This window comes from Plectropomus leopardus, chromosome 6 (assembly GCF_008729295.1).
Source record: "Plectropomus leopardus isolate mb chromosome 6, YSFRI_Pleo_2.0, whole genome shotgun sequence".
Classification (NCBI taxonomy): Eukaryota; Metazoa; Chordata; class Actinopteri; order Perciformes; family Serranidae; genus Plectropomus; species Plectropomus leopardus.
The window spans coordinates 2,934,505-2,956,673 of NC_056468.1; the positions used below are offsets into that span (position 1 = coordinate 2,934,505).

Here is a 22,169-nt window from a genome sequence, read left to right on the forward strand (position 1 = left end):
GGGAGAAAAAATCGATACAGCAAAGTATTGCAGTTTTTTTTTTGTTGCCAAATTATACCAAATTATGCCAAATTATGATAGTTGTAAATACAGATTTATGAAGATTCTTCCCTTAGTTTTTAAAAATCAAATATAATTTTAATATTTTAAAGCTTTCAACATTTCTCACCAAGCTGCTCATTGCCTTTTCCCCTATATTTTTTAAAGAATTATAACAAATTTGCTGTGGGTCCAAATGTTTGAATACTTGTGACCATCAACAGCACTTCTGCTGTTGATGGTCACATGGTCGGTGCAAGCCAAGAAGCCAAAAAAGATCATCACCCATCAACATGTATTTTCAAATAGAAACACAATGTATTTTTTTTTTTTTTTTTACATTTCTGTGATAAATTATTTTGTGTTGTAGTAAGAGTCAAAGCTGGAACTGCCAAGTACATCTTTTTTGTTGTTTGCTCACCCTGCTGCAGGATTACCATCATCATGAGCCAAAACATCAAATTGAAAAATCTCTTTTTCAGTATTTTTCATCCAACTGTGCATCATTATTTTGTCCACTTTTTTTGCGATTTTGTATTCTGATGTTTTAAAATATTTTTTCCTCTTTCAGTGCTGATTAAACCTTTTAAAACCTGGAGCAACATCACTTTATTCGTGCTGCTTTCAGACACCAATCAAAAGTGTCTTGATTCACATCATGGCAGCCCCTCCTTCTCCTCTGTGTGTTGTCTGTTGATCCCTGTCTGTCTCATCCTCATGTTTCTCTCCCCTCCTCTGTGTTCTGTGTGTGTGTGGGCGTGGCTTTTCTGTTGCAGGCAGTGCCAGGTGCAACTCATTACCACAATCAAGACCTGTCCTATAAAGACTCTGGTGTTCCATCCAGTCATCGCCAGGTTGTTATGTCAAACAGCATGTCCTGGCTTCTCCTGTGTACCTGTGTCACTGTCTGCTTGCCTGTTGCCTGCCTGTTGCTCCAGCCTGTACTGTGCTTGTGCCTGCTACATTGCCTGCCTGCCTGCCTGTGCTCTTGACTGACAATCACCTGTTCCTGCCGTGAGTTCCTCTTCATTTTGACACACTCTGGGTTGTGAGCCGATAGCGAGGTTTCGTGGGTCCACCATTCCACGTGGTTGACGCCCAATCAAAGAGACTTTGAACACTTGCCCCTGTTGGAGCCTGGGACACCTCATCACCCCTCCCCCCTTGCTTTTTCATCACTGTGTCACTAAAAATATTGTCTTAAATCTGCTTCTTGTGATCTGTGTCGTGGTCTTGGTTCCGGGAAAAGGCACTGAGCAATTTGGTAAGAAATGTTCCACAAATTGCAAGAAGATAAGATTTAGAGAGAAAATTTAGGAAAAAAAGTTTTTAAAAAGCTAGTAAATGTCTGTAAAAAAATGATAAAAGCTAGGAGAAAAAACTATATTTATAATTATCTATTTATAATCAATACGATCTTTACATAGTGCATATAAATTTGTGTTGCTGACTGATTGTCCTTTAACAAACTATTATCAATAAAACACCAAATATGTAGTTCTAGTAGCTACCAAATATTTATTGAATATAAACTTCCCAAACATGACAATATGATCTGAAATGCAGACAAAAAGCTGTGTGAGGGGAAAAAAATCTGTCATGGTTTCTTCCTTCAGTGTTTGAACTGGTGACAGCGGTGTTGTTGATGAGGGAAATGAGGTTTCACTGGGTGACAAATTACAAGGCTTGTCAGTGTGGCGGCTTTCAGACACATCATCTGTGATTTTCCTCTTCAGCACTCAGGCTCTACTTTCATAAGCACAGTCTTTCACTCCATCCCAAACTGTAATCAGAGCAGGCTTTCCATCGAAGTCGGCGAACTTCGGGGCCGAGGAACATGTACACACACACACACACACACACACACACACACACACACACACACAAAGAGAGAATTAGAGAAGGCTATACAGAGGGATAATACAGGACTGTAAATACTGCAGTTTGCATGTGAGTCAGTACAATTATGACTGTCAAGACTTGTACTTCACTTTTATAAATATCATTTAGCTAATCTGTTACATAAACTGGATGCCCTAAGGTATGTGGACAAACCGATGTTACACCCATTTGTAATGGCTGAGCATTCAATTCCAAAACCATGGGTACGACTAATTTGCTGCTATAACACTCTCTACTCTTCTGGTTTCAGGTTTTTCCACCAGATTTTAGAACCTATTGCACGGACTTCATCTGATTCAACAACAGGAGGCGGGTTTCCATCGAACCTCAAATTGTGCAGAATTGAAATCGCGAATATGAAGTAATAGGAACACATCAGTTTTGAAAAAAAGTTTTTACACTTGCATGAGGTGGTATTTCAGGTGATTCCAAAAAGGTGTATTTCAGCATGTTCTCACTCCAAACTTGTTACATGGTGACAGTTGGTAAGTGACCTTCTATGTCAACTTATGACGTTCTGGGATGCCGATATGGTGATCAACAAATGCACGTGGGTGAATGATGCAGCATGATCCTTATGTTCATACAACAGCATGGACTGTCACGATGATTGGGATTAGACACCAAAGTCACAGACGATTAGGTTTAGGCAAGAGAGGCACATGGTAAGGAGGAGAAAACACACACACACACACGCACACACGCACACACACACACACACAAACACAGGAAGCTAGACACAGACACTAGACACACATGAAAGTTGGTTGTTTGTGCAACCCATCCATCTCTCGGATGGATGGGTCTCCTATAAACACATTCATGCTCATACATTATGCTAATATGGCGAGAACACTTAAAACGCCATTGGTTAACATGGAAGTGACCGTCACTGACTGACCATGACCACGTGATAACTTTGGAGTGAGAAAACGTTGCATATTTTGCAAAACTGCAATGGAAACACTTTTTGGCCTTTTCTAGGTCACATGATGCTATGGCTATGTGCTTGTCAGTAGGAACTAGCTCCCTCTTGATGCTGCAGGAGCTACAAGAGGTGTTACTGCATCACATAACTCTTCAAAAGTTGAGCAGATCATCCTGAAGTTTTGAATCCACAATTCCTCTGTGAAATCGTGGACTATCACCTCCCACAAACCCCTCATATGTGGCCGCTCCCACAAAGAAGAGGCTCGCCTTTACATTATGGCTCCATAACACGCCTACGTGGCCTTTGATTGGTAATAATGACGGCTAGTGAGGTGCCTGCAATAGAAATAAAGCTGCTAATGTTTTGAACCTCCATCAACATGCTTCTTGGATTGCTATCACCAGAGGAGAAGTTGCAGAACATTCCTCAGTGGAAACATGGTCATCCTGCCATTGCGTTTTATCGACATTAAGAAGATATCACTTAAGTTTTGCAAAAAAATCTGTTATGGAAACCTAAGGGTCTTGCAAGGAGTTGAGGTCAATCAAGTTCATCCAAACTGGGAAACCTGACTGAGAAATTTGTCAGTTTATAGAAATGATTTACATTGCCTTTAAAATGACAAAGAGACATTTCATAAAACAAAACACAAGGCAATTATAAATTGTATGAAGAGAGAAAAATATTGGAGGAATCAAAAATAGCAACAGACTATGAAACACAATCAAAATGTCAGTATGTGGACAAAAGGGTGTCCTCATACTTCTGACCATATACTGCATGTGTGAAAGTTAAGAGGATAATAATAATAAATAATATGCAACACTTCTGAAAACAATAATTCCACATTCCTTTAAAAAATCAGTCACCACTATGGCAAATGTAAATACAAACAAGACAACATTAATAAAATTAAAAAAAAAATAAAAAGATTGATTATGTGAATCAGGCAGGTGCTTGCCCATCTTTAATCTTAACGAGAACTCTTTCCTGTTTATTCTTCAGTGTTTATTTCAGAGGAGGAAGGTCTCTGTCACTCATCTTTCTCCAGTTCCTCTCCTGAAGACTTCAAAAGGCAGAGACGTAGTGTGGCACTGAGGCTGGGAATACTATGTCCTTATTTCCCATCTTATCCTTGACAGTGCTTCTCTCTTCCCCCACTTGACTGTACTCTACTCTGTTCCATTTTCTCAGTTTTCTACTCTGCTGAACTCTGTTTTTGTTCATTGCCATTTACACTCCTCACAATTTCCCCTGTATTTTATTTTTAAAATGACTTTTCTCTGTTTGATTCTATTTTAAACATTAGAAATCACAAGTGAAATTCGTGTTTTTACCAATGAAGAATTAAAAACATATGCTGCTTTTTTTTTTTTTTGCATGTGAAATGGTATTCATGCGATAAACTCACAAGAGCTGTTCATGAGTTTATTGCTTGTGAAATGCAGTTTCACATGATACTATATGTGTCTTACATTTCAACTGTGAAATCTGAAATTCTATTTCTTTTTTTGATTTTAAATGTTCAGAGAATTGCATACATTCAGACATTCAGAGAGTTTTTCTTTTGCTGTTGATGACATAAAGTTATAATAGTACACTTTCAGTACAATTGAAAGTGTTTTTAACCAGTATTACATCTATACTCCTCTATTGTGTTTGGTTTTTTGACAAAAAAAATATTCATAAATAAAAATAAAGTAAAGACAGCAATACAAAGTTATGTGTGTGTGTGTGTGTGTGTGTGTGTGTGTGTGTGCGTGTATATATATATATATGCACACATATAAAGTTAAATTAAATTTAAAAAATAATTTTTAAAAATTATTAATGAAACTATAACCTGCTTTTATCAAACTATAGAACAGGGATATGTCGAATCACTTATTAAAAAAGTCTATAAAGCATTAACTGTTGGGAGAAACTTTTGAAATATTTTATGTCACTAAAATCTACAATAATGGTGGGTCAACATTTGGTTTGCTATTAGTTAATGTGTCTGATTGATCCCATGACGGACTGGTCATGTAAATGTCCAGACACAAAAATAAAATATTCACTCATTAATTAATTCAATCAGCAATACTAGAGTGTAGAAATACTCTTGTTACAAGTAAAAGTGTAATGGGTTTACCATGGACCCAAGAGCAAGACCACAAGAAAAGGGGGAAGGGGGGGAAATGAGTTTATTGCAGAGTTTTTGCAGGTGGATGAGGCAGGCAGACTGAAGTGAGGCTGAGGCTGGTGGTGAGGGGCTGCAGATGAAGTGGAGTCGCCGAAGTTTGGAGGAGATAGGCACTGAAAATGGAGATGCCAGTGAATTTGTCATGAACCAAAAAACACTTGAGAATCCCACTGGAAGAATGTTAACTAAAAACAACACCAGAGATGAGTCAACAGTATCACTATGAGAGCAGAAACAAGGTTTTTAAGCTGCACTTGATGAGTATAACATGAGCTACAGGTGTGCATGCAGAGCTGCAGCAGCAGGAAGCCACGCCGTGCTTCTGACAGCACACACTAACAGAGCAGCAGAAAACAGCCAAAACATATGATAAAACACAAACAAAAACAGATGAAAAAACACACAAACTCCATATTATCACAAAATGTCCAACATTCAAACACTTGCAAGTAAAAGTACATACATATTAGCATCAAAATATACTGAAAGCACTAAAAAAATACATACACTCATTAGGTAAAAAGGCCTGTGTCAAAATCATTATGTTGGATTGTAATTATCATTGTAGTTAGTGTTTCATCATGTGTTCATAACTAATAGCTAAGAGTGGAGTTCAGTTAAATCATTTTATAAACTGCTGGGTAGTGTACCCTAAAGTAATGATTCACAATGTATACATTTATTCATATTTTGTATAAATAATCTAAATTTGTCAACTAACTGAACTGAAAATGCGACCCAATTTTATTGTTTTTAATAGAGGTAATAAATCCGAGCCGACTCATTTGATGAGTTTAGAATGAAAATGGGCTGGTCTAGGTGAACACTATATTTTGAGTATTTCCAGCACTTTACCTCGCCTTCACACAGCCTTTTCCTTTGGCATTACATTTTTTATCAGCTGCCCGTCAGCTGTTTGGGTCAGAAAGTGCTGTTAGCAGCTGTTATGCAATCTGACTGAAAAGAAAATTTTACATTGAAAACTCTCAATACAGCATCCTTGGACAATAATATTGTGTTATTCGGGTAGGCTAAAGCACATCTTAATATCAGCCCCTCTTTACAGCATGGTGTCATAATGCTGAGCTGTCGGCTGTTTCAGCAAACCAGGAGCATGCCAGCTACTGTATGTAATGCACTGATCAGACATAAGCATCTCATGCAGCACCATTCCAAAAATCTACTAAAACTATCACTTTAAAATACTGTTTGGGCTGCATATCCATGTTTAAAAAGATCTCCTTCAGACGCGTCACACAGCTTGAAGACCTGGTCCTCTGCTCCACCCTGTGCAGCTGGATCTTCTTCAGGTCGGTAGCTACTCCTCATACCTCCTCAGTATCTACACAGGAGTCCCCCAAGGATGTGTCCTGGACCCCCTGCTGTACTCCTCGTACACGGTGTGACCATGTCTGACTTCACCACTATCATCTGGTTTGGTTATTACACAGTGAAGGTGGGCCTGACTCACCTGGCGAACAGGTAGAATAACCTCTGTGAATGTTATGAAAACTGCAGAGGAGGATATCTTCAGATAGCTAGGTGTCTATATCACAGAGGATTCTTGGTCCTCTCACATCAGCACTTTAGCACCTTTAGGGGCAGCCTGAAGTTCTTCAGGCATCTGAAGTGGTAGAAATGCCAAAGTCTTTCTATGTCTGCACAGGCTGTATCACTGCCTGCGCTGTAAAATCGGACAAGTTGATCTTATTTCATTTTTCTTTTTTAGATTACAAACATAGTTTTTGTGGGACATTTTTCTCTAGCTTTAAAAAAATCATTCAAAACCTACTAATTTCTTGCAAACTGCAGAATTTCTTGCCAAGTTGCTCATTGCCTTCTTCCCCAATGTTTTCAAAAGAAAGCAAACCACTTTGCACAGATTTGGAAGATTTGAATACTTGTGAAGCTGTCTGAATGCAGCATAAGAAAAGTGATCTCAATCCAGGTTTCAATGGATTAAGTAAAAGTACACGTTGATGTTCAAAATGTACTGCTTGAAAAGAAAAAATACTCGTTATGTAGAATGACCCATTTTAGATATGATATTATTAGATTCTTATTATTGATGAATTTATGTGAAAGCATCATTTTAACAATGCAGTTGGTAGACGTGGAGCTGATTTCATCTGGGTATCTAGTGTAATCTATGTTTATTCATCATAATTTATAATTTTATTTGAATTTTCTATCAATATCTGCAAAGTAGTCATTTATATTAATGAAATTTAGCGTGGGAAATTAATAATAGCATAAACTGGACATACTCAAGTAAAATATTTGTATTTCGATATCATCCTTAAGCACAATACGTGAGTAATTATACTTAGTTACATTCCACAGCTAAGTTTTCAGTTTAATTTTATTTTAAAGTTTGATATCAAAAATCCCAATTTGCCTGAAAAAACTTTTTTTTTAGAAACTTGGTAAAAAAAAATTGAAGTATCTTGTCATTACAGTATTGTGTCTTACGGCCTTCCTTCACTCCTGCTCTGCAAAGTCTCTCTGTTTTTGTGCAGCATTTTATAAGAAGATAATGTTGAGAACATCTCAGTCCAAAAGCTTATTGATGACTACTAATGTAAACAGTGAGTTCATCACAGCAGGGCCGTAGCTACGGGTTCAATGATAAGGGGGGAGGGGACTAAATCTGCCAGTGCTGAGTCAGTCATTAATATCCACATGTTTGTGACATGCAGCCTGAAGCAAATTGTACGACAGAAACAATATCTATCACAGACTCATATCCAAAATACAAATAAATAGATACAATATATAATTCTAATATCATATATATGAACAGAAATATCAAATATACCAGCAGCAGTCCAGTGGGTGTTTTTTTAACCGGCAGATATCTATCTATCTATCTATCTATCTATCTATCTATCTATCTATCTTTTGATGACTCAAATTTTAGTAGTGGTTAGTAATTCCAATAGTTGACATTAACAATGTATTGACTAGAGCTGAAAAACAGTCAAATGTATATTTATTTCTGTTAACAGTGATGGAATGTGTATAAAGTGTATTATTCAAGTATGTAACAAATAAAAGATTATTATATCAAGGGCTTTTAAAAAATTATTATTACACCTTTTCTTATTTGTAGAAGAAGTAGGGGTAGGGGGAAATCCATGCATTGTACTGAATTATATTTGTTTGGCAATATCATATTGTCAAAGGGATGCCAGGTATTTACTTAGATAAATAGATAAATTATTAAAATTATTAAATCCAAATACAAATTAAAGTCTTGGTAGATAATATAATTGGTTGTTTTTTTAGTCCAATACATACATGTTGCTGCAATAAAAGTGACTGAAATGTTATAAATAGGCTGAAAGCTTAATCTTAAAAGAGGTGTTGAGAAAGTTTTCCTTTGGGGACATAATATACAGCTCAGAAAAAGGTAATAAATCATATTATGCCACAATCTTTGAAGCACATTGAAATATTGCTTCTTTTGTGAAATATTTTACTTACGTTATTTTATGCAATTCTATTTCGTCTACTTGCAAGTGACTTTTTGGAGCATGGCACAAGAATGTCACTATACACATTGTGCTTTGTGTGACTGTGTATATGACAAATAAACGTAATATCTTTACACTGAGCCACATTATTTATTTCATTTTTGTCATTGCAATACTCAGCATTTTGCAATATGTTTAAAATTGCAATACCATTGTATGGTGACTTATGTATTGTGATAATGTCAAATCTACTAAAATGGTATTTCCCACCCCTATATATAGATAGTTATAAAACATTTGGGTCTATCAATCCATCCATCTATCTATCTATCTATCTATCTATCTATCTATCTATCTATCTATCTAGGAATACATATTGGAACCCACAGAGTTCATCTTTTTATAGCTGCACCATGGACATATTCTAGAAGCCCACATTTCTTTTGATAACCTAATTCTTGTGTTTTATAACACACATCCCAACATGTCTCAAAAAAGAAACTGTTTCCTGATGGAGGTGGTTATAAGCTTAAAGGTAGACTATTCCTTTTTTTTTTAAAAAAAAAAAGAAGACTCTACAGATAAAGCCTGCTGGAGGCTCAAGGTGTCCTGTCTGCTGCTGCTGCCGAGTGTTTACAGCGTGAGTAGGTTGCTAACACAAGAGGGCGTGTTGGTGTGTGTCAGAGCTGCTCCTTCGGGTCCTGGCCTGTCACTGCTCTGATTTAGAGCTCTCACCATCAGCCGTTCTCTGCTGGAAAAAAAAAAGAAAAAAGGAATGCTTTGCTGATATTTTTCGTTATAGGTTTAAGGATTACGCGTTCCTCCAGGCTTTCAGATAATTCTCCAAAACATGATTCAGCTGTTTCTTTTCAAGGTGATCATTTAAACGTGCTCTCAAGAACGCTGTTTACTGAGTTTCTGACAAGTTAACTGTGAGGATACACGGGTTTTATCTGACAGAAACACAGGGCACCATTTATCCATACCTGTTTTACGCGTAGACAAATGCGCGCCTTTGTTAGTTTGGCGCAATATTTTACGCCATGTCTCAAGACTGCAACTGTGTCAAATATAAGTCATGTCTTGTTCAAAATATGCCTGAGATTTTTTTTTCTTCATTTTGTGGCCCTCTGTATGTCGAGGTCAATTTAAAAGTTAAACGTATGATGGAGTGTGTGTCCCTTTATGGCAAACACTCAGCTGACCATGTAAACAAGATCCCACTCAGCCCCAACAACACACTAAAAATAAGAGATAAAATTAACAGAGAAAAGAGCAAAGCAAAAAAACAAACAAAAAAAAAAACAAATGATATGCAGCAATAAGTGTGCCAGCGTGTGTGTGTGTGTGTGTGTGTGTGTGTGTGTGAGCGAGAGAGAGTGCGTGATGTGTGTGTGTGTGTGTGTGTGTGTGTGTGTGTGTGTGTGTGTGTGGTTAGTGCCGGTCAGGGTCTGCAGAGCCAATCAGCTGCTCATTCAGATGACGTGCTGCTGTCCTACGTCAGCCCCCGCCGCTTGTCAGAGCTCCACACACACCGGCAACAAACACATACACACACACTCCCTCTCCGAGCCGGACAGCACAGCCCCTGGCCCGGCAGCCCCGGCAGCGGAGGACACATCCAGGCTTCCAGGCGCCGCAGCCCGCTGTGACAGTGGACCTAACATCGCCTTACTTTGTGGACATGGGAGACATGGGGGATCCGCCGAAAAGTAAGACACTTGGGATGCGATACTGGAACTAAAACTATGACAAGTTGAGAGTTGATTTTGTTTTTTTGTTTTTTTGTTGTTTTTTTTTTTTTTTTGCGGTGCCTGAAGACACAAGTGGCCTGTTGAAATATTTGCTGTCGTAAAATACTAAATTGTGGAGTTACTGAGGCTTTGAATCAGCGAGTTACACGCACACTTTTTTTCAGACTATCAAAAAATAAAAAATAAATAGAAACATGTAAAAAATCTTATATTAATTATAACAATCACAAAAACAAAACAACAATAAAACAGTAAAATTAATAATAATATCAATAACTATATAAAGACCATTATTATGAGTGTGTGTGTGATGTGTCCTGCTCGTGCTGCTCTTCCAGAGAAGCGGCTGGTGTCTCTGTGCGTGGGCTGCGGGAACCAAATCCACGACCAATACATCCTGCGGGTCTCCCCGGACCTGGAGTGGCACGCCGCCTGTCTCAAATGTGCCGAGTGCAGCCAGTACCTGGACGAGTCCTGCACGTGCTTCGTCCGGGACGGAAAGACTTACTGTAAACGGGACTACATCAGGTAGGACGGCCGGGACGGGACGGGACTTGACAGGACGACCCCTCTTCACAACCACAAGAGCTGGACGGCGATGTGGATTATTATTATTATTATTAAAAATATATTTTAAAATATCTAATTGGTAATGTTCGGACTAACTGAAATGGCATGGAGCCCTCGCTTGATTTTGTTAAAATGATTTTTTTTACATTACAATAGGCTAATCATTTTTACTGCTACAACAACTTGTTGTGGATCGTGCGTCCTAACCAGAAATGTCAGCGTTTCATTCACTTTTGTTGACATTAAAACCACTGTACATCAGCTCCAAATAAGTATTATTTAGTCATCAGTTATTCCTATCAGACTGCAACATCCCACACGAGCTACATTGTGATGGACCCGAGGAAAACCGTAAAAATATCACTGAGCTATTTTTATTATACAGGCTGTATATTACTCACTGATTTGGTGCTATTATACATAAACAATTCGTCGACTACAACTCAAGCTGGCCTTCATTTATTGTTTAATAATCACCAAATGACTGTTACAGATATGAGTCACACTCAAAAGTTCATTATCTCGAGGCATATCGTAAACACACTTTCATGTCACTAATACTAACAATATAATAGTAATAATAATAATAATAATAATAATAATAATAATGTTTTACAAATACTATAAATGATGCATACATGTCTTATATCTTATAAAAGCGGCAAACACATCATCATCATTATTATTATTATTATTATTATTATTATTATTATTATTATTATTATTATTATTATTATTATCATTACAAATAATCGATGGCGTTATTTCTGTCATTTTGTATATATTATAAGTGCATGCAGTCACACTGATCGGACCGTGTGTGTGTGTGTGTGTGTGTGTGTGTGTCCCGCAGGTTGTACGGGATTAAATGCGCAAAATGCAACATCGGCTTCAGCAAGAACGATTTCGTGATGAGGGCCCGCTCCAAAGTCTACCACATCGAGTGTTTCCGCTGCGTGGCCTGCAGCCGACAGCTCATCCCGGGGGACGAGTTCGCGCTGCGGGAGGACGGGCTCTTTTGCCGGGCAGACCACGACGTAGTGGAGCGGGCCAGTCTGGGTCCCGGGGACCCGCTCAGCCCACTGCACCCCGCCAGACCACTGCAGATGGCAGGTAAAGTCCCGGGGAGTTGGGGGACAGACAGGACTTGATGACTGTAGTGTGTAACTGCTGGGGGACATACGCTTCTCGCAGCTGGCTGACTCGCTGCCTTTTTTCTGAAGTTCCAAAGTCTCTTTGCGTCAGTGGATTTTGCTCAGGTGTAAAAAATAAACGGATTCTCCGAGTTGACTCTCCATGGCAGTGTTCTGTTCCATATTGGGTGAACAGCATCTCTTGTATTTCCACATGAGCTGTGTGCGCACGCTGTCAGAGCGCAATGTCAGAGTGATTTACTGTCCAGGTTTGATCTCTGTTTTAATGCAGCTAAATGTCACGCAGTCACGGGGAGGCTGCTCCCTGTGCCATAACTAACAAGTGAAGCTTCTCTACGTCCGCATTTGACTCTTTAATGTTGGACTGCTGGACGTGTTTTGTCTTTTACATTTCCTTTCCCGCATACCACCGAGGCCAGGCTCGGCAGATTAGATACAGTGTCAGAAATACACCAAGTTATCACTGCTTGAGGAGGAGGAGGAGGGCGGAACGCGGCTGTGGGTCCGGGATGCGTTAAGGCTGTGCGCCGCTCTGCGTTTCTGGAAAGGGTTTGAGGTTTTCTCAAAAAAAAAGCGCCTTGGCTTTGTAACGGATGTTTTGACCTTGGATCAGATGAGTCAATCAGAGCTGCTACATTTAAACCGCATATGCAGTGAAGCCTGGAGCTCCTGAGCCCCTAAATACGGTTATATTTAGAGGCAGTTTGCCACAGGACTATTTATCGAGGTTATTAGACGCAAAGTTGCGCATCATGTGTTGCAGGAACATTAGACGGACAAAATACTTGATAAAAGTCATACCCCGCTGTTTTGTCACCATGTCTCGCCTGCCTCTGAGACAGATAAATTAATTGTGTCTTCCTCTGGGCTGTCTCCCCCGTCCTTTCCCAACAGCAGAACCAATCTCGGCCCGGCAGCCCGCGCTGCGGCCTCACGTCCACAAACAGCCGGAGAAGACCACCCGGGTCCGGACGGTGCTAAACGAGAAGCAGCTGCACACGCTGCGGACTTGCTACAACGCCAACCCGAGGCCTGACGCCCTCATGAAGGAGCAGCTGGTGGAGATGACCGGCCTCAGCCCGCGGGTCATCCGGGTCTGGTTCCAGAACAAGCGGTGCAAGGACAAGAAAAGGAGCCTGCTGATGAAGCAGCTGCAGCAGCAGCAACCCAACGACAAGACGGTAAGAGGACAAAGCTGGATAAGTTTTCAGACTGGAATATGCACAGAACAGAGATGTTTTTAGAGTTTATGTAGGCCTGTTCTACTGTTTGCCCCAAGCTGGAGCTTAAATTTTGCAGCCCTGGCTGCTTTTACATCAGAGACACTCAAATTGCAGTCCCTGGGTCACATCGGGCCCCCAATATGGTGCCGGAAGCCCCAACCATTTACTTATTCAGGATAAAAATAAAGTGATGCACACTGTGAACTGCTTTTGTACTTCGGTGCCAGAGTGTTTAAAACAGCATCAAAACAGGGCTTGACTATATAAAACAAGTGTTAATGGAGGATCCCCACAACAGAGCCCCCAATATCCTAAAATACTAGGGCCATCATAAAATCCAAGAAACACCCTGAAATCCAAGAAATATCCTGATATCCAAAAACGCCCTGGAATCCTTGAGATTTCCTAAAATACTAGAAACGTCCCAAAATGCCAGAAATGTCCTAAAATTCAAGAAAATCCTAGAAACATTCTAAAATCCTAGAAACGCCCTAAAATCCTAGAAAACCCTTAAACACTGATATTTCCTAAAATCATGCACTTGGCTGCTGCGACTGGCCCTTGGCCTCCTGTCATTTTACAAAAGTGGCCCCCAAGCAAGGCAGTATCCTTTACATCCTTAATGATGATGTTTACCCCAGGAGTACATTTAAGGTAGCCTCTATTTAAGCATGATGACCAATAAACTAAAGTCAGTTTTATTCATAAAGTGATGTTATAATGGCCCTAAGCTGCATGTTTTGGGATGTGTGCGTAAAGCGATTGAGGATAAGGCCTCGGGCTGCTGTAAGAGCTCAGAGTCATGCACCAGCTCACATGGGCCACTGAGGTCATAGACAAAAAGCTCACACACACACAAACACATTCATCTGTTTATTTGTTTGCTTGCTTATTGATTGTTCTGCTGATTGACTGGTGGATTCATTTCAGACCCCCCCCCCCCCAACAAACACACACACACACACACACACACACACACACACACACACACACACAGCCCATCTGTGGAAGCTGTGTAGAGGAGTGGGTGCTGACCACCGCCTCTTTTCTCTCAGAACATCCAGGGAATGACGGGCACCCCGATGGTGGCGGCCAGTCCGGAGCGGCACGACGGCGGCATCCAGGCCAACCCGGTGGAGGTGCAGAGCTACCAGCCGCCCTGGAAGGTCCTCAGCGACTTCGCCCTGCAGAGCGACATCGACCAGCCGGCCTTCCAACAACTGGTGCGTCCCTTTTTTCCTTCACTAAAAGCTCTCATGCTTGAAAGTATTTATTTAGTTGCAATATTCAGTTTCAGATCTGAGCTCATGCATGCAGAAAAGTGCAATCTTGTCTACGGAAAGGGTGTTTAAAATTACAATTTGACCATACAAATATGTGCATGTTGGGATGTTGGGGTCTAGACCACGATGGAACACTAAATTCCTGCATCGAAACCAATATACAAAATTATTTTAGTTGACAGTCCTCAAATTCTCATATTGAGTTTAGCTCCATGTCGTCTGATCTTTTTCTCAAACTCGGGATTTTTCCGTGAAGATGCGCAACACAGGGTGGTTTCATGTTGATGTTTCCTAGTTTTGCAACATTTTAAGCTCAGTTTTCACCTTAAAGCAATAAGAAGAGTTTTTTTATTTATTATAATTTCATTTTTTTTTTTATCAGAACAGAATAACAAGAGCAGCTGGTTTTAATGAAGCTGTTAACGCCGGGCCAGGTTTTGCTTTTTAAGCGGCCTCAGTCTATTCAGAAGCTTCCACACGTGTCAGTCATCTCTGCGTGTTTCTATTAAATATTAGATAAAGGAAGGCCTTTTAAGGATTTTAAGGATTCTCTTGATTAAAAAAATAAAATAAAATACACCTGTCCCGTCAGGGATGCCCCTGGTGTGTTTTACGCACAAACACGGGACCAAGGATGAATTTTAAACCTTTGAAGATACATTTATTTTTATAGTTTCATTTCTGTTGGAGTGACGCATCACAGATAGCGTGAGTCAATCTCCTGAAATCTGCTAAAATGAGCCCCATTAGTGCATTATTAAAGCAAGAACCGGGATGATCTCAGACACGAATAAATACATATTGCTTGAAATAAGACATTGCCCTCAACAGATCCTGGGGCTCACATAATTTCATGGTCAGCAGATAGTGTTGTTTTATTTATTTACCTTTTATTTAATTCCATATACATCACTTGTATGCTTAAACGTTCTTTAGAGGTTTGAATGTGAGTTTTAGACTAAAAAAAACAGACTGTAAAATCCGCACCTTTTGTCGTCTGTGTGTGCGTGCTTATCCAAACTTTCTGAATGTGAGTTTTTTCAGACTTTCAGACTTTTCCTTAATTATTATTATGTTTTGTTATTATTATGCAGAAGCTTTGATGAAAAATAGATCTTCCATCAGAGCGAACACCAAAAATTGTTTTGGGGGCTAAAGTAGATAACAGTCCCGTTGCAGTGTGGTGCAAATCCACCGACAATTAATTAGGCTAAAAACAAAAATCATTTTCAATCAAACTGATGGTCACTGTGATGAATTAGGCCTAAAGTCAAACCATTGGCAAATTCATTGTCGTTGATAAATATACCGAGATAAATGAGCAGCAATAAGTACACTGTAAAACCTGACAAGCTGACTTTACTTAAAAAAAGAACACCAATGGCATTAAAAATGTAAGTAAATGTAACTGTTCATCTTAATTGATGTGTACTTTACATTTAACCGTTAAATTAGCTTAAAATTTAGATCATTTTACTCATTTTTTAAAGTTGTTGCAACTTAAAAATGACAACTACATTGCTCTTTTTCAGTGTTAGCAACTTCAACAAACCAAGTCCGTCTGATTTAAAATGATCATGCAAAGAGGATTTTGCTGATATGATGAAGTTTGGAGATCTGCAAGTTCTGTTTGCTTAACATGTTTAAGAAAATACTAACGTGATTGATTAGTTTGCAACCAGCAGAATACATATATATATATATATATATAGCACAGTGAACTTGGTTTACTGAAGTTGCTAAAACTTAGAAAGATTTATTTAATGACATTTTTCACTTTTATGTTGCACAACTTCACAGAATTAAGTAAATAAAATTTTACTTAAATTAGGAAATTTAACAATTGAATATAAAGTAAACCAAAATTAAGAATAATTAGATTTAATTACATCTTTAAAGGCAAATGGTTTCCTAGATATATATTTTTAAATTAACATCAAACTGTCAGACTTTATGATGATAAATCACAGCAAACTTGGTTTACTAATATTACTTTGAACGGTTGATTTAATGAAACTTGACATTTTTAAGTTGCAACAACTTCACAAAAATTAAGTAAATACAACTATATTTTACCACTAGATATAAAGTAATGATAAATTCAGACTACTATTTGTTATATTTAGGCGGCTACTTATGTTTTTCTAGGCAATCAGTTTCCCAGATTTAAAGGAAAATCAACTTTTCATATTTTACAGTGTTGTGAATGGACTCTAACATGCATGTTTCCTTATTATCTGACAGCTTTTGTGCCTCTATACATTTTAAATACACCACACACCCCTGTGGTGTATCCAGATGTTTTCTGACCGCTGCCTGATGTGTACCTGCAGGTCAGTTTCTCGGAGGGGGGACCGGGTTCGAACTCGACGGGCAGCGAGGTAGCGTCCATGTCGTCTCAGCTTCCAGACACGCCGAACAGCATGGTATCCAGCCCCATCGAAGCCTGAGCAGCCGCCGCGTGGACGGACTTGAACTGGACACACAGCCGCCCCCTCCTTCCCCCTCCCCTCCAATTCACCCCCCTCCACGACTGCACCAAACAACCCCCCTGGTTGTATTTTGACACTGTGAAGACAATCATGGGATATTACCACAGCCACACACTCTAATGTCCATCCAGAAGAGACAGACGGATGCGTCATCATGGCCCGGTGCTGCACGTTGCTCACACGCCTGGTTACAGTTGCCAAAACGAGAAGACATGACTCCATCCATCCATGGGACCTCCGAGGAGGAGACTCATCTAAAATCCTAGACTTGCGAAATGCTGTGCGCTACTCTAAATAGAAAACTGGTGTTTTTCTTTCTTTTTTTCTTTTTTAATAATTCGATCCACGCACTTCGTCAGATAATAGACCATGGGATGGGAACAGCACTGCTTTTCTTCATTTTTTTTTAACTACACGATCTCCTCCGTGACCCGAAAGCATTTGCAACAAGGTATACCTCTATTTTGCCACAAGCTTCGTGGGACATTTGTGTGAATCAGTGTCCGTCCAAGATGACTTTTTTTTTCTTTCCCAAAGATGTGTATAATTAATCATAAGTTAAAAAAGACCGTTAGCTCTGGAAGAAAATGTTTCGTTTGTTCCCGTGCAACAAAAAAATTATTTATTATTTATTGTCGACAAATTTGCCACCTTTTGTGTAACTTTCTTAACTGAAGTAAAAAGAAACAAAAACGACTGGAGTTTGGTCTGTCGGGTTTCTATTATAATTTAATGTTTGTTTGTTTTTTTAATTACAAAATAGAAGGCTTAGAGTTTTGGTTTTTTCTCTCCTCTTTGTGAGCATTCACACACGAGGCGGAACATCAGCTCTATTAAATGGCTTGATGGATATGCTGCTGTGGGTAATTGGGTGTCATGTTGGTGCAGATGCTGTCTCAGTTTACCTGCTGGCTGCCGAGCTGCTTTAAACTCCACTGCAAAATCATCTCCATCTTAAAAAAAAACAAACAAAAAAACTGTGGATTTCTGAAAATCTTGTTTTATTGAAACAAAGTGATCAAATGTGACAGGGGAATTCGATTATTTGACATGGATTCACCCCCTTTCATTTTCTTTCAATTTTTCTTCTGGATTCATTATCTTGATTTGCCATCATCTGTCCTCATGTTTACAGGAAAGATAAACAATTTTAGAATATTCCAACACAATAGAAACTGCTCTGGGAACAGTGTAATAATGTCAGAATAATGGAAATAATTCTTTTATTTTATTTTATTTATTTTAAATTTTAAGAATAATCTGCAAAGGAATTACAGAAATTTCTGATCTGCATCAAACATCAGATTCAGAAATATATAGAAAGATTAAGCAAAATTGGAAGCAGCGGGTAATGTAGTCTGAGTTTAGAATTTAAGTGTCTGACCTCTCAATAATATCTGTTATGTTGCTGCGATATAGATTTTTATATCAAAGTGTTGTCGGAAGATACTGTTTATATTCTGTAACTATAAAACAGCATATCTGGTGAAGAATATCTGATGATGAACAGATTTGAGAAACTAATCTTTATGTTCAGCTTTATGTTTTTTAAAGCTGATTGTTGTGTTAAGATCTATGAACTGCATCTAGCTCAGGTACTTCAGATTTCACTTCTAAAATGAAAAGGCACTACCTGATCAGGTAATGTTTAAATATGTGTCCAAAAGCAGGTTGTTTTTACCTTGTTTGTGTATGTGACTGTGTTCTCCAACACATTTCTAAGATTTAAAGTGTCTAAGCCTTCCGCTTCTGTCATTAGTTCAATGCAGATACCAAAACACTCTCTGCAAGTTTGAGATCACTCCTTGAAATATGGAAAAAAAGATTTTATATGTGGAGAGACAGGAGCTGCTGATTTCATTCTGCCAGTACATCACTTTCACTGTTGCTCTGCTTGATGCGGCTTCATTTTTCCAATAGTGCACCCATAGTCTCCCTCCTGTCCTGCAGCTCTCTGCGCTGCAACACATCTGCAGCCTCAACTAAGCTACATGTCACACTGACTCATCAGGAATTCAGTTTATAACTGACTGAACTTTTTGATTACTTGATAAGTTGATTTATTGAGAAAAAAAAAAAGTCAAATTGTGTCACCAGGATCCGTTAGCAGGTGAATACACTTGTGAGGGGAATCTTATAATCTGGCACATATTTAAGACCAAATTATACGCATGAATAATTAAAGATATTTCTAACATTATAAATACAAATAATTTTAAAAAAGGCTTACTTACGAATACAAGGCAGTACAAATTGCCCACAGATGTTATATTTGTTTAAATGAATCAGCTAAGACAGGGCACTGAGCATACCATTTTACCAGAATTTCTTTCCTTTCAGGAATTGAACATAGCCCGTGAAAGCAGGAAACAAGCTGATTTGTCATTTGTCTTAACTCAAACTGATAAGAAAATACTAATGCCATTGCGTGGCAGAAAAATAAGCCAGCTAAAAATAGATTTTAATGATTTTAATGTCTGTAAATGTACGTTTTTTTCAATCAGCAGCTAGGACAAACGAAAGGTTTACCTAAAATTAGTGACTGAGAAAAAGCTGACACACTGCTGTTCTTTTTGGGACTTTAAGAGAAGGAGGGGTCAGTAAGGTCACAGAAGCCCAATGGGAGAACAACGGAGGACAAGCTAACAGACAGCAGAGCCTTTTCAAAGTCAAACATGACGACGCAACAGTCATTTTTTGCCGTCTACTCAGTGTGACTGCATGGTGACGGAAACGATGGCTCAAACTGGAAATATGTTTGAATCCATTTTGAGTCTGACTTAAAAACTGCCTCACTTCTTCTGGAACAGTGTTCCATCCTCTTAAAATCTCCTATGGTCAGTGTGATCGCCTGCATGTTTGTTAAAGCAAAATGTTCAACTGTGACTGAAACCAAGTTGGCAAATTCCCACTGGTCTGCATGTGTTAATAAAGCTTTGCATTGTAGGTGTTTTATATTAGTAGACAACAGAAGGAGAAGAACTTTGCAGGTTTCCATTAACCCTCACTCTTAAAGTTTTCGGAGCAGGTGCAAAACAAGATGGTGTCATCTTTTTAAACAAAGGAAGCAGTAAAAAAAGTCATTCTTTTATGTTCTTTTAATACAGCGTAAGCTCAGAAAATAGAATGAAATAATGACTAAACACTACAGGCATTACCATTAATTACTACCATTAATCCTTAATTTGCGCAAACTGAAACTGCGAATATGAAACATGTCGATTTTGAAAAAGCTCCCATTTACCGCAAAAAAGTTTTTAAGCTCTCATGAGGTGGTATTTCAGCGGATTCAAAAAAGCCATCATGGAATGCAATGGAGACACTGATACAGATGATATAATACAAAGAGTCGCATTCTAACAAACGTGGCGCAGTATGTATGGACGGAGGAAGAGACAGATCTTTGGGCATGATGCTGCAGGAGCTACAAGAGGTGTTATTGCATCGCATAACTCTTCAAAAATTGAGTTGATCATCTGGAATTTTTGAATCCACAATTCCTCTGTGAAATCATGGACAATCACCAGAAATCCCTCAAACGTGGCCGCTCCCATGTATAAGGGGCTCGCCTTTCCATTATGGCTCCATAACACACTTGGCCTTGGATTGTAAATACTGTTGGCTAGTGTGGTGGCTGCAATAGAAATAAACCTGCTTATGTTTTGAACATCCATCACCTTGCTTCTTGGAGTCGTGAGAAAGAGAAGTCGCAGAACATTATTCAATGGAAACGCAGCCATCTCGAAATTGTTTTTTATCAACATTTTGGCTGAAAGTGTGCCTCGGGAGATAGAACAGTTATCTGCCAATCTGAGGGTTGGTGCTTCAGTCTCTGGCAGTTGCAGTCTACATGTCAAAGTGTCCTTGGGATAGAAAATGCTGATCCCTGGATTGTGAATGCATGTGAAAATGATGAGCAGGTGGCACCTTGTATAATAGCTTTGGCCACCAGTGTGTGAATGTGCGTGAATGGGTGAATGCTGCTTGTGTTCTAAAGGTTTCAGCGGTCTTTAAGACCATAAAAACTCTAAAAATGCAGTCCATTTACTGTACATGTCTTGCAAAACAATGCAATAATAGCATTACAGGGACTTTAATGAACAATATATGGATAAAGGATACAAGCTTTAAGAAGGTTTAAACAAATCAAATTCAAAAAGGTGTCATTGATTGGAAGTAAGAGTTAGTTAGTATGATATTGAGAGTAAATGTTTGTGGAAGATTTGTTTCCAGCTGTGAAGGCAGATGAAATGTCATGTTGAAATTTTCTATGTGACCATGAATGGAGGCACTCAGTGATATCAGCAGTAGTACTGCCAGTAGTCTTGGTGTGATTTGCACTGCAGCTAATGATTCAAGTTAGTGATAGAGTTTCCTCTGACTCACAGTCTTCAGTCTGTCCTTTCATCAGCTTTTAAAACATATCTCAACAAGGACATTTTTTCCACTTTTTCAGTTTGGCTTGTATATACTGTATACTCAGAGGAGTCTTGTGTACATCATTTACCAGGAGGTAATGGCACACTATGAAAACTCACTATGTGGCAACAGTCTTCCATCCCTGTCGTTGAGCGTCTGTGTAAGATTTCTAATTGTTTTTTATAGTTGCTGATTTAACCCTTTGAGACTCCTTTCACAAGTATTTATACCTTTGACCCTGTGCAAATTGGTGCAATTTCTATCAAAACCACATGAAAAAGGCAGTGAGCAATCTGACAAGAAATATTCTACATATTGCAAGAAATTAGTAGAATTAGAAATGATTTTCTTTTTAAAAAGGCTAGGAAAAGAATCTAGGGAAATAAAAGAAAAAAACAGGGTAGAATATTTTTAGAATTAATTATGTTACAAAATTAATATAATTTGTAAGCACCTTGTTAATGTTGTCTTTGCTTTTTTTTTTTTTTTTTTTTAAAAGTTAATTTTCTTGTGCTTTTTACTCATTTCTTTCTACTTTTGGGGTCATTTCTTCTTCCATTGCTCATTGGCTTCTGCCCAAGTTTTTTTTTTTTTTTTTAAAGAAAATCAGCCAAAGGTTTCATAGGCTTATTGGATTAAAAATGACTGCCTCAAAGGAAGGACTTCTTGTCCTGTAAGTCATTTGTAAACCTCAATGAGATGACATTTCCCGAACCCAAGTCTTTTTTGCATCTAAAACTT

At 38.7% G+C, this 22,169-nt stretch overlaps 1 protein-coding gene and 1 long non-coding RNA gene across 3 annotated transcripts; both read left to right on the forward strand.

Moving 5' to 3' along the window:
• Positions 1-917: 917 nt before the first annotated feature.
• Positions 918-3,920, forward strand: LOC121944012. The gene is made up of 3 exons (XR_006105889.1): positions 918-1,053; positions 2,192-2,302; positions 3,878-3,920. It is a non-coding gene; the product is annotated as an uncharacterized LOC121944012 (long non-coding RNA).
• Positions 3,921-10,194: 6,274 nt separating this feature from the next.
• isl1a (ISL LIM homeobox 1a) lies at positions 10,195-17,641 on the forward strand. 2 transcript variants are annotated; one of them, XM_042488788.1, is made up of 6 exons: positions 10,195-10,245; positions 10,626-10,815; positions 11,711-11,970; positions 12,906-13,192; positions 14,290-14,457; positions 16,851-17,641. In XM_042488788.1, the coding sequence occupies exons 1-6, from the start codon at positions 10,218-10,220 to the stop codon at positions 16,965-16,967; spliced, it is 1,050 nt and encodes a 349-aa protein (XP_042344722.1). In that variant the 5' UTR covers positions 10,195-10,217; the 3' UTR covers positions 16,968-17,641. The 2 variants fall into 2 exon arrangements, with proteins under 2 accessions (XP_042344722.1, XP_042344723.1); XM_042488789.1 differs by having other exon boundaries at positions 12,909-13,192.
• Positions 17,642-22,169: the final 4,528 nt, after the last annotated feature.